General features: G+C 39.7%; 1 protein-coding gene across 1 annotated transcript in view; it reads right to left on the bottom strand.

The window, feature by feature from the left end:
* The window catches only part of LOC148370270 (sterile alpha motif domain-containing protein 10-like), a 93873-nt gene extending 81896 nt beyond the window's left edge, over window positions 1–11977 (bottom strand). The window contains exon 1 of the mRNA XM_088332738.1: window positions 11756–11977. Within this exon, the coding sequence (XP_088188864.1) occupies window positions 11756–11768 (13 nt within the window). The 5' untranslated portion in view covers window positions 11769–11977. The remainder of the gene's footprint in view (window positions 1–11755) is intronic.
* Between the last annotated feature and the right edge of the window lie 543 nt (window positions 11978–12520).

Raw genomic sequence — 12520 nt, 5'->3', positions numbered from 1 at the left:
ATTCCAGAATCTGCGCTGGGGCTAATCCACAGCTGATTTTTTTTATAGCACGCCACTCTCCTCCACCTCATCACTCCTTTAAAGGCCCAGGTGTTTAGATATTTATCCTCCAATTCAAATCCAATTCATTTAATACTGGTCAGAGACACTCTTGATGAAACCTATTCTTTCTATTAAACAGTGAGTAAGACTTTTTGATGGAGGGACAACAGTAATACATAAAAATAAAAGATAATTACAGTGTTGACTTGAGATAACAGTTTAAAAAAAAAAGGATTCCCAATGAAATGAAAGAATGTTTAATTGAATTCAAAAGGTTGAATTAAATTAGGAAATTCAAAAACATTTGCAATTTCAGATTCAGATTCAGATTCAGATTCAGATCTACTTTATTGTCATTCTAGTACACGTGTATACAGAACGAAATGTCGATGCATCTGACCCCCAACAGTTTCCTTGAATGTACAGATATAAATAATGTGGTATTGTATTTTGGCTACGTGTAGTATTTTACCATAGTGCCGATAGTGCAAGAAGAGTAGCTAACCAGATGTGCAATATGGGCAGTCAGGTTAACAAGTCAGGTACACAGTAACATTAACACTGTAACAATAACGCTGTAATTACAATAGTGCAGAGAGCAATGTGCAAGGAGTGGCAAGCTATAAACAAAACTGCCAGTAGTGCAAAAGTCAGATTAGCAGCCGTTTAGATTTAAGTTAACTATATGTTAGATTGACCATTTAACAGTCTAATGGCCAGGGGGACTAGACTATTGCGGAGCCTGGTGGTCCTGCACCGCACACTGCAGTACCTCTTCCCAGAGGCTAGCAGAGTGAACAGTCCATGATGGGGGTGAGAGGGGTCCCCGGTAATGTTTTTTGCATGGGATAGGCAGTGCTTCTGGCCAATGTCCTGAATGGAGGGAAGTGTAGTCCCGATTATTTTCTCTGCTGTCCTCGTTACCCTCCTCACACTACCCCAGTCGGTAGCGCTGCAGCCTCCACACCACACAGAGATACAGCTGGTCAGGATACTCTCTATGGTGCCCCTGTAGAATGTAATGAGGGAGGGTGGGGGCAGGTGGGCTCTCCTCATCCTCCGCAGGAAGTACAGGCGCTGCTGTGCCCTCTTAACCAGTGATGCAGTGTTTACGGACCAGGTGAGTTTGTTTGTAATGTGCACCCCTAGGAACTTGATACTGCTGACAACCTCCACAGCCTTGTTGTTGATGCAAAGTGGGGCATGGTTGGGCTGGTTTTTCCTAAAGTCGACAATGATCTCTTTAGTTTTGTCGACATTCAGGACCAGGCTGTTGTCCCTGCACCAGCCCACCAACTGCTCCACCTCCTCTCTGTAGGCCAGGTCGTTGTCATCCCTGATGAGGCCCACCACTGTTGTGTCGTCAGCATACTTCACGATGTGGTTTGTGGCGGACCTAGGGACGCAGTCGTGTGTCATCAAGGTGAACAGCAAGGGGCTTAGGACGCAGCCTTGGGGGGAGCCCGTGCTGAGGTAGATGACATCTGAACTGTTCTGACCTATCCGCACTGATTGGGGTCTGTCACAGAGGAAGTCCAGCAGCCAGTTCCGCAGGGGGGTGTTGAAACCCAGGAGTCTCATCTTGTCTACCAGATGTTGTGGGATGATGGTGTTGAATGCTGAACTGAAGTCCAGGAACAGCATCCGCACATGGGTGTTCTTCTCCTCTAGATGTGTCAGGCTCAGGTGAAGCGCAGAGGAGATGGCATCCCTGGTGGAGCGGTTTGTCCTGTAGGCAAACTGAAAGGGGTCGAATGAGGAGGGGAGACTGGAGGTGATGTGCTCTTTAACCAGTCTCAATTGAAAGTCAATTGAAAATCTATATACAGTATTAATAAGCGGTGTGCTATCTATTTTGTGCAATGATGACTAATCGAATAACGCCACTAACCGCAAAACATTGTATGCAACGGGAACACCTGGACCACCAATGATAGAAATGACATACTAAAAGGCATTAGAATTTATGATTTTGATACTATTTTATACTATCCTCTAGCTAATGTTAGACAATTGATAATACAGAGAGTCGTCCTTAAAGATATAAATAAACGCAAAGTCCGGTCCATCATCTAATACACCCAGGAGTTATTTCTCTCCCTTGACCCTTTTTAGATTATTAATAATAATGAGATAAAATCTAATGCCTTTTCATATATTATCTGTATTACTAGCGATCTAGTGGTTAGGTTAAGGCGCTCTCACTGCCCCCACCTGGATTGAATTCCCGTTACATACAAAGTTTTGCGAGTTTGGTCAGCGACATTTGCTGACTGATTGTTGGACTTATATACAGTGGGTCAAATATGTATCTAGTCAACCACTGTGCAAGTTCTAGTCAAGTTTATTTCTATATACCCTAATCACAAAGAGTCTCAAAGGGCTTTACAGACCAAAGATTATTGCAAACCACAAACTATTTTTACACAATACCCTGATCTAAAACCTACAGGAGGGCAAGGAAAAAGTCAAAAACCTCAACATGAGGAAAATGAAAAAACCTTAAGAAGGGACCTGTCGTAATTGCCTAAGTGAAGTCACCTGGGGCAATCGTTTGGCGCGCTGGAGCGCACTTCCTGATTGAATGACGTTCTCCACTTAAGCGGTCTGCGTCCAGAGATGGACGTCCGGGTGTACTCTTTGTATCCCTGAGTGCTTCGCCAGACTACAAGGTACCCACGACTCCTCTTGCCTGATTCATGCCTGTCTCTCGTTTTTGACCCATTTCCGGTCCACGTTTTGCGACCTACTCTCCCGCTCCGGCCATCGACTTTCCTGCTTAGCTGCACCTTCCGTCTATCTGTCACAGAGCTGCTATTCCGCCCGAAGAGGCTGACGACCAACAAGCGCCGACGTCCCAATGCAGCTCCAACAACTATTTCAAATAAAAACTCTGAAACTAACGCTATTGGATCCGAGAGTCCGTTCTGGTTTATGACAGAATACCCGGACCATGACATGGATCCAGAGGAGGTTTCTCTCCCCTCCGGAGAATGCGGAAATGCCGAGCAGCAATCCGCGTTACAGCGCCTACTCCACACTGAAGGCGCGGTACAGCAAATAGCCCATGACGTATCCACCCTGGTTCGGCAAGTACAACGACACCAGCACTTGTTTGAGCAGCACCAGCAACACTGGGCAAGTTTTCCCAGCATGTTTTCACAGCAAACCACGTCATCAGGGCAAAGCAACACTTCCTCAAATACCCGGCCACGAAATCCGACTCCGCCCCTTCCCGATCAGTTCGGCACCGGCATTGTTAAACCACGAGTGGGTGAGCCGGAAAAGTTCTGTGGAGATCCCGCCCAGATCCGCCCCTTCCTTGTAAATTGTCGGCTGATATTCGACCTGCAGCCCCGCAATTTCGGGACCGAAGCGGCGAAAGTGGCCTTCTGGGGAACAGCCGCATATGAACAAGGGGCGACGGCGTGCACCTCATTTAGTCTCCTGGCCCAAGAAATGATTAAGGTTTCAACACTAAATTGGTAATTTCTTCAGCGTCAGTAATAAGTCGAAACTTAATGCAGAAAGTGATAACAACGGCAATAATTCCGGCACGAAAAAACGGCTGAGAAATTCTTCGGAAGATCGCGAAGGCAAGGAAAACACGTGTGTTGAAGCCAACGATTCGACGAAAGAAAACAAACAAAAGAATACTCCTAGCAAGGACCTTTCTGCCAAAATGGACTCAATTATATTCCTGGTTACGCTATGAGGAGGATGATAATGGATTGGACCTTGAGAAGGCATTACAACGAAGAATATATGAATTGGAAAATCTGAAGTGATAACTTGCTTTGTATTACCAATTAACTGTGATGATTAAAACTGCACGATTATATAGACTAATATTTCATCAATATTATTTTGTATAATGTACAATATTTTTGTGAAGTGAAAAATCTGAAGTGATAACTGCTTTGTATCATCAATTAACTGTGATGATTAAAACTGAATGAAAATATAGATTAATATAATTATTTCAGCAATATTATTTTGAATAATGTGCAATATTGTTGTGAACTGAAAAATCTTGAAGTGACAACTGATTTGTATTACCAATAAACTGTGATGATTAAAACTGAATGAATATATAGATTTATATTATATATTTGTCGCCGATTTACAATTTCAACCTCGATAACACTAAATTTTGGGGACCCATAGATCTCTGTTGGGACCCATAGATTTTTGAGCATGCGAGTCCGGGACCCATCACTTTTCACAGGTAAAATGGACACTGCATTGCTCGATGGGTATATTGACAAGGCGAAAGTGATATGTATGCTGTGCAAAGCTGAATTTAATGACCATCGGAGCACTTCTTCCCTGATGTATTACTTGAAAGCCAAGCACCCCAGTGCAGTGGTACAGTCAGACAGCGGACCTGGTCAAACAACCTTGGATCAGTTTGGTGCAAGAGACGGATGTTCTAAAATGTTTACATAAAGAAACATAAATATTTTGTTCATGGAAGATTTGTCTTTGACACCACAAGCTTTATGCAATTTTCCTTTATTTGGTCCGCATTTTTTTGTTGGAATATTTACGACAGCTTTACAGCACATTTACAATTCAACAGTTTTGACCTAAAATACTTGAATATGTTTTGTTATGAAAGCTATCTTTGGCATTAGTCTGTTTGCACGTTTACTATACTTGGTATAGGCCTATACCATTTGGCATAATTAATGTAATTTATTTTTCTATGCATATTTTTTCATATTTACGGCCATTTGTAAAAAGTGGATTTAATAGATGAATCGCGATCAAAACAGAGATTAATAATTTAATTTATTTTAATCGATTCCGAGCCCTACTAAAAACTTATTTGGCATGTGTGGGACAGGGACTTTTACAAACAATGTTTCTGCGAATGCAGAAGACATTCTCACCACTGACAATTTATATTTGAGTTGAGCTTGCTTAAACTGGGACATCAAATATCTGTTTTCGATGTCCAAAATGTTTTAGTAATTACCCATTGGTAACTTACATCAGGGGGCGGCACAGCGGCTCAGTGGTTAGTGAGTCCGCGGCACAGTTCTGAGGTCATGAGATCAAATCCATCCTCCAGCCTACCTGCGCAGAGTTTGCATGTTCTCCCTGTGCTTATGTGGGTTACCTCCCACATTCCAAAAAACAAGCATTTCAGGTTAATTGTCCCTAGGTGTGGATGAGCGAGTGAGGTGTCTGCCTCAGTGTGCCCTGCAACTGGCTGGCCACCAGTTAGAGCTGTCCCCTGCCCACTGCCTGAAGATGGCAGCCCCGCAACCCTACTAAGGATAAGTGGTGTAGATAGTGATGGATAGATGGAAGTTAAATCCAGAAAAAGTGAATTTTGTGGACTAATTTTATTCTGAATCTGTGGATAAATACGGGTACAAAAAAATCAGTGCAATGTTGATTATTTTGGGGTTCAGTGAGAAGCATTTATCTGCCAAAAGGGCATTATTTGAGTTGTTTTGACATATACTGTATATACCTCAATAGTTATACTTTTTCATTTTGTTTGTCAGGGTTCCTACAAGTTAAATTAAAGACCCTTTAGACTTGTTTAATGCCTGTTGACACCAAATTTAAGACAGAGTAAAAAAAAAAAAAAACACACACACAATAAAAACAAACAAAAAAAACACAAATATTTATTTTACACAATACACAATACATATTGTGGATGGACCTGATATGAGTCTGCTCTGAAAAGGCCCGACTGAAAACACGTTGCTGTTTTTATTGTAGTCGTGCTATGTTGCCACAAAAGTAAATCAGTAAATTATTAAAAAAAGACAATTGATAAATGTTATTAAATCTTTTTAGTCCCAACAAATATAAATCTTTCTCATGTGTTGACATTTTTAGGACTTTTGAAAACTGGATTTAAGACATTTTAATGTAAATTAAAGCCTTATTTTTAGAATAAGGAACGCCTCTGGAACCCGTCAGATGAGCTGGAGGAGGTGGCTGGGGATAGGGATGTCTGGGGTTCCCTTTTATGGCTGCTACCCCCGGGACCCGACCCCGGATAAGCGGAAGATAATGGATGGATGGATTAATTCAATGCCTTTTAAGACTTTAAGGATGCGCAGGAACCCTAGTTTGTGCATCTTAAATTTATAAAAACACGGCTGAAGACACTGAAGTGAAAGTGTTTTCGATTGCATTAAAAATTAGTTAAAGATGCATTTAAAAGGAATAATATTATTTGAAGATGATTTGTTGGTCATTTTTTTTTATTAAAAAATGTGAATATATTCTACTCTCTCTGGTTTTAACTGCTGATTTTTTTCAATCATTAATTTGAGAAGTAGGATTTTTTTTCTTGGAATTAGGTCATGGCTTGTAATTAGGGTGGGATCGTGGGTCCTGCAGTCAAACCAGTTGAGAACCACTGCTCTAATATATACTATAGGCGCCAACGGTTAAACATAAATAATCATGGTAGCTTTTACTGTAGTTTTAATTCCAAACTATTCAAGGTCATTGATTGTTTCTCTTAGGGGCAGGCTGTCTTTATCACAGTCTGGCTAAAATATTGGGTCAAGCCGGGTGGCTTAGCTGTGTCAATCAGAGGGTCGTGTACTTGCGTGTTTGGCTTCAAGGGACTGTTCCATCAAACATAGTGACAAAGTGCGTGCTGTGAGGCTGCGGATGTGAGATGAGGCTAGGTCAGTATCTCACACGAACGTAAAAAAACACACATGAAATCCTGTAAGTGTGACTCTGGCAGAATTTTTCCATATATAAATTGACAATAGGAGACCCAAAGGTGGCCAGCTGTCAGCGCCGCATCAGCCAAATGGACGCTGTTCCCAGCAGGCGATGTAACAAACGCTAGGATGGTGACTACAGGGGTGTTTGTCCGTTAAATAAACTAAGAGCGTTGTAACAAGGCTGACCCCCATCTTCACACCCACTGGGGGTTCCAGCTGCCCTTCTGCCTTATCTGAATAATTATACAAACACACCCAAGTTGCAATGCTCACAACCACATCTCAATGCTGATCCAAGAACTTTAGCATAAAAAAAATTCTCCCAAGTGGGGGCACCATATTGCGCAAGGTTGAGTAAGTAAAACGTTGCACGAGTAATTTAATCACAAGGTTGTTTTTTTTCTTCCCTCAATATAACTTTAAATGCATTTATACGTGATTAGTCAACAAGTTAGACAAATGTGAATGTTGCATTCTCATTCAAGTAATAAATTATGGATTTCTTCTACCACCAAGTTTATTTTAAAAGTTAATTGGCTGGTTATTAAAAACATTTTTATAGAGAACCATAACTATTGGTACCAAAATAATTAAAGACTTCAACTAAAGGCACTCATGATATTTTTAATGTCATTGCATTTACAATTCAGCTTCTTTATTTGGTTTTATACAGTTTTGAGGTGTGATTTCATATATTTGTCTGTGTAATGTTTGAATGCATTAAATCAAACATCATTCAAAAAAAGCAGCAAAACTCAACCATTTTTGAGTAATATTAGCTGGTTGGAGTTAAAAAACGATTATACATAAAACACTCTTAATACAGCAAAAAATAATCATTAGATCAATAATACATATTAGCACGATTCAGGTCCTTGGGTACCTTGCCTGTAGCCTAGGTTATGGTTGTTTCTTTTTCCTCAATATTATTTTCTCATCAGGCTGTCTAGTACATATTGCATAATTTTAAAAAAACTGACTTAATGAACAGGTATAATTTTGGGAGGTAGAATGATGTCCACTTTAAGGAAGTATGTGTTTTTGTCCCATTAGTGGTTAAATAAATAAATGGTTTGATTTTTCACTCACATCCAGCTGCCAGTTTGTTGCCATGCTAGCCTGTCAGGCTGATGTATGCAATGGGACCTCGCTACTTCGCGGTTCCACGTTCGCGGGTTCAGAGCTTTGCGGGTCTAAAAAATAATAATAATAAAATAAAATAATAATGAATATATATATATATATATATATATATATATATATATACATATTTTTCTTTAAGCATTTTTGAAAGGGTGTCGCTACTTTGCGGATTTTCACTTTTCGCAGGTGGTTTTGGTCCTCATTAACCGCGATAACCGAGGGATTACTGTATGTATGTTTGTCTGTGTGTGTCCATGTCTTACATATATTTCACTGTATATTTTATGTATGGAGGCAAGCCAACTTGCATTGCAACTTAGGAAGAAAAAGCAGAGCTGTTAAAAGAGCATATGCTGAGCTTGGCCTGAACCAAATTTGGTGAGGGAAGACATGTAAACAACAACAACACAAAAAACACTTTTGCAAATGCCCTCCTTACATGCCTGAAATAAAGAATGGAGCTCTCCTCTGGACCAAAGATTCAGTGCATCCCACACAATAGGCACTGACCACCTTATGTTGAGGCTTTTTTATAGATTGGTATGCATTAGCATCCCAGACATCCTGAGCAATTGAAAAAAGGAATGTTAAATTACCTGTAAATGATCGCATTGGGGCACGCATTGCTACAATATGAAGCAACGAATAAAAGATTTGTAATGCAGCAGGAAGTAATGTTCCTTATTAATTTCTATAGCTTATGTAAACTGCAAGTGCATCCAATGCTGTATAAAGGCTCCATTAAATGAAAAGATAACTTTTCCACATAACAGAATAGAAAAAAGGAAAATGTCCTTTACACAGCTCCAATATAAGGAGAGCTTTTTTCAATATACATAATCCATCTCACATAAAAAATGTCAACCGTTTTGTTTTTCAATGCATTACCAAATGAGTTTAAGATGGATGTGATTTGGCCACTTGTTAATAAGCTTCTTAAATCTTTTTAGACAAAACAATGTCTTTCAATGGAAAAACAACACACTGATGCCCAGAGCACACAATCAAGGAGCAGATGCATAAGTAAACTGTAGATCAATCAAAAGAAAAAAAAAATAGCCCTATGTTTGACAAGGTGAGGAACATGTGTGCTATCTGTGTTACGAATGAACCTTCGGTTGACGTGAGAAAAATAATCGTGCTAAACAAATATGCATGTCCTTGAGCAGGGCGAAGATCTGATTGGGCGTCATTTGCCTGATGCCAAATAGTAAATAGCTAGTCGAGAACAAGCACAACAACAAAATGAAAAAAAAACGAGGTTCCGTTTGGGATACTGTACCTCCAGCAAGGCTTAAAACGAATCATCTGTCGAAGCAATGGGTAAATGGCTGCAACCCTGAGATTCGTCATGAGTGAAAAACTCTTAAATTGAGATCAATATTGTTTTAACTGCAATCTAATTGCTTTCTTTTTGGCCCACATAACACTGCTCCTCGAAGCTTATTGCATAAGATTGCTTTACATACACAAAAAAACTTTTTCTGTCAAATACCACAACATTAAATACATTTCAATGTCCAACTGCATGTTTTGAGTCTTCGTACAATTCATTTAATTGGGGCTTAAAACGCAAGATATTCAGCCTTGTTGGTATTTTTTGTGGATACTCAGATTTATCATAATGTACAGGTATAGAAAACACATGAGTTGAGTCTGGTATATGTAAAAAATGAGAATATGATTTCCCTGCCATTATATTTGTTTTTAAACCACAAACTATATAGTGACAAAGTTAAAACAAACGCAAGACAATTTTTAATGGGAAACAAAACCAAGGCATACTTATGAAATAAACCTTTTTTACTTCTCTTCACCAAACCTGCCACCATTTTGAACAGGAACACGGATGAGCAGAGTAAGCAGAGCGAGTGACAGGGTTTAAAATTCTAGCATTCTAGCATTCTTGCCTCCTCTGCCCCAACATAGCATAATTTGCACTCGGCTAAAAGTGTTGCCATCTGTGTTCACCTAAAGGCATCTCCACACAGTGTGCATTACTGGTTCTTTTTTGTATAAAGATGAGGAGAATATACACACATATAAAAGTACAAAGTGAAAGTCCATTGCTATGTTAAAGGTAGAATAAAATGCTCCTTCCCAAGCAATTATATCAACGCAGTTTCAGTAACCTATGCATCAGTTTAATGACACTACTGTATGTTGCCATCTGAGATGTTACAAAATGTGTTTCTCATCAAAGGCTAGGAAACACTCAAGTAGACCGTAAGAAGATTCGACATATGTAGCACATCATTAGCGCTACAATCAAATGACAAAGGTTGTTGTCATGCAATTCTTCTGATCATTATTTAGTATTATATGAAAAGATTTTTTAAGTGCCGTCTTGGATGGTAAAAGTCCATTCTTAAGCCACATTGCCTAGTTGTTTATCTCAAATGTAGGAGTCCCCACTGGAATACAAATTATTCTGTTTTTTTTTTTGGGGTGGGGTTGCAGCAGAGTTAGGGTTTTATGAAAGATGGATTCTATCCCAGTAAGATTTGGGAATGGGGCAGAATGAACACTGGTCACCAGTTAATCATAACATTTGTCCGTCTAAAACCCAGACAAAAATCAGCCGCTTGTCGCATCTAACAGATTATCAAACCAACACTGCCTGAAATAAGTCGGACAAATGTGCCAAAACATCCTTAATTACCCTTTACAGATAATTCATGATAAATACACACCACTTTTCTTCAAATTTCAAGTGAAGTCCTTTTCTCAACTCTAAAATCACTCTCTAAAAACATTTAAAACTAAAGAAAGCGTCTATGAGCTCATCCATGCAAAAAGACAATTTGATTTCTATTTATAGGCAGACCGAAGAATGGAGCACAAATATACTGTAAGCCGGCTCATTATTGTATACCTCTGATGGCAGCCATTCATGTGAGGCAGAGACAGGTTTCTTCATTCATAAATTCAAATCTGCTTTTTGATTGACCCAATTTAGGAAAATTGTGTAAATCATAACAAAAGAAAACTGAAAATTTTGAAAAGATTTAGGAAAATCGTGGTTGCAAAGACATAGAAAAGACACTAATGTTCTTTTGAAAATATGTCTGTAAAAGATATGCTGTAACTCCAACCTTATTAGACACGTCTACTTTTGGACTAAAACTAGTCTACCAAATTTTGCTCCTAATCCAGCGTCCGGTAACATACGGCTCACTAGACAAATATGGAACCTTACATGAGTTCATCTGGCTCGGAGATAAATTTGGGTCCACAACAATATGCTCGGTGTCATTCTAAATTTGATGTATGCAAAGCCAACGTTAATCAATAACTAAATGATCATACTAGAATATATAGGGCACAGTCTTAACTACGGTTTACATTTCAGGTGTTACACCAACAGACCCCAATTTGGCTGTACGTCTCTAAGAAATCATTTATATGGAAACTTGATAAACATTCTATGTTAACTGTTGAAAACTTTATGATAAAACCCCCAAAATAAACTGCAGACACCCAGGAAAGCCAGCCAAGCAGCCATTGTAATTTGACTAGGTAAACAGTAGGTTTGCAATATTTTATGACATTTTTACAAAAGAACTCTGCCCTCACCTTGATTTTAAATCATTATTTACGAAAAAATGAAGGTCAAAGTGAGCCTCAACAACTTTAAGTAAGTGAAGGTGAGTGACACAATTTAAGTGGTGTATTTGTTGATATGGGACACAGGTTTTGGCATATTATTATTTCACTCGTTTTACAAGAAGTGAAACACTTGTTTTAATATAAAGTTACTGCTGTTTTTTCACCATACTTGTGATACAAGGGGAAAAAAGCCATCACATTGGCTCGCCACTGACTGACCCGGTTCCGTCAAGACAAAACGCGCTTACCGTCCACGGCCATGCTCGCTCTCGGCGTGGGTCTGTCCGTGGTGATGCTGTCACCAGGCTTCCATTCTTTTGCCGGAATATTCGGACTGTGAGGAAGGCGAAGAAAAAGAGCGAAGAGAATGTGAAGAAGTCCTCCCTTTCGGACCTCTGGACTGTTCTGTAGCTCCTCGCGACCATTTGTTGTTACGGATGCCGGCAAACCGCACAAAGGGGGGGAGGCGGTGCATGTTCAAGCCCCGCCCCTTCTCTGCACCTGACCGCTTTGAGACTGAAAGGTCACCAGGGTGCAATTTGTGCCTGTTTTCTTTCTTATCTGCACTTATCTTTTAGTCGTGTTAAAGCGTAGGAGGGTGTTCATTTGTCATCTTGTAAAACCACAAAGTTTATTAAGAAAAAATATGAAAGCCAAAAATTATGCAAAACATATTGTCCAATTTGACACTCAAAATTTTGAACAAAAAAGAGTTCCCCAGTAATTTAGAATCTAGTATTATTAGACAAACACTGCTGCCCGTAATCGCCGAGGTCTGGCTCATCCCTGAAGAGCGGGGTAACGCTGTAGACAAAAAAAAAATAGCAACCGAATTATGAAGGTACTATGTCTGAGTCAAATCAGAAGGCTTCCCTTTCTCTGACAACAAAGAAAAACAATGCCATGTTTCATAATTGGAAGCAAACCCTTACCCCTCAAAAAACGGTCTGGAAAGGGATGTGTGCTGCCAGGCTGTCCTTGCCCAAGACACACCACAGGAAGTGGTGCCCCTA

The sequence above is a fragment of the Urocampus carinirostris genome, chromosome 3, assembly GCF_059441175.1.
Source record: "Urocampus carinirostris isolate Australia breed hairy pipefish chromosome 3, RoL_Ucar_1.0, whole genome shotgun sequence".
In the NCBI taxonomy this organism is placed as follows: Eukaryota; Metazoa; Chordata; class Actinopteri; order Syngnathiformes; family Syngnathidae; genus Urocampus; species Urocampus carinirostris.
This window is presented reverse-complemented; position numbering and strand designations above follow the sequence as displayed.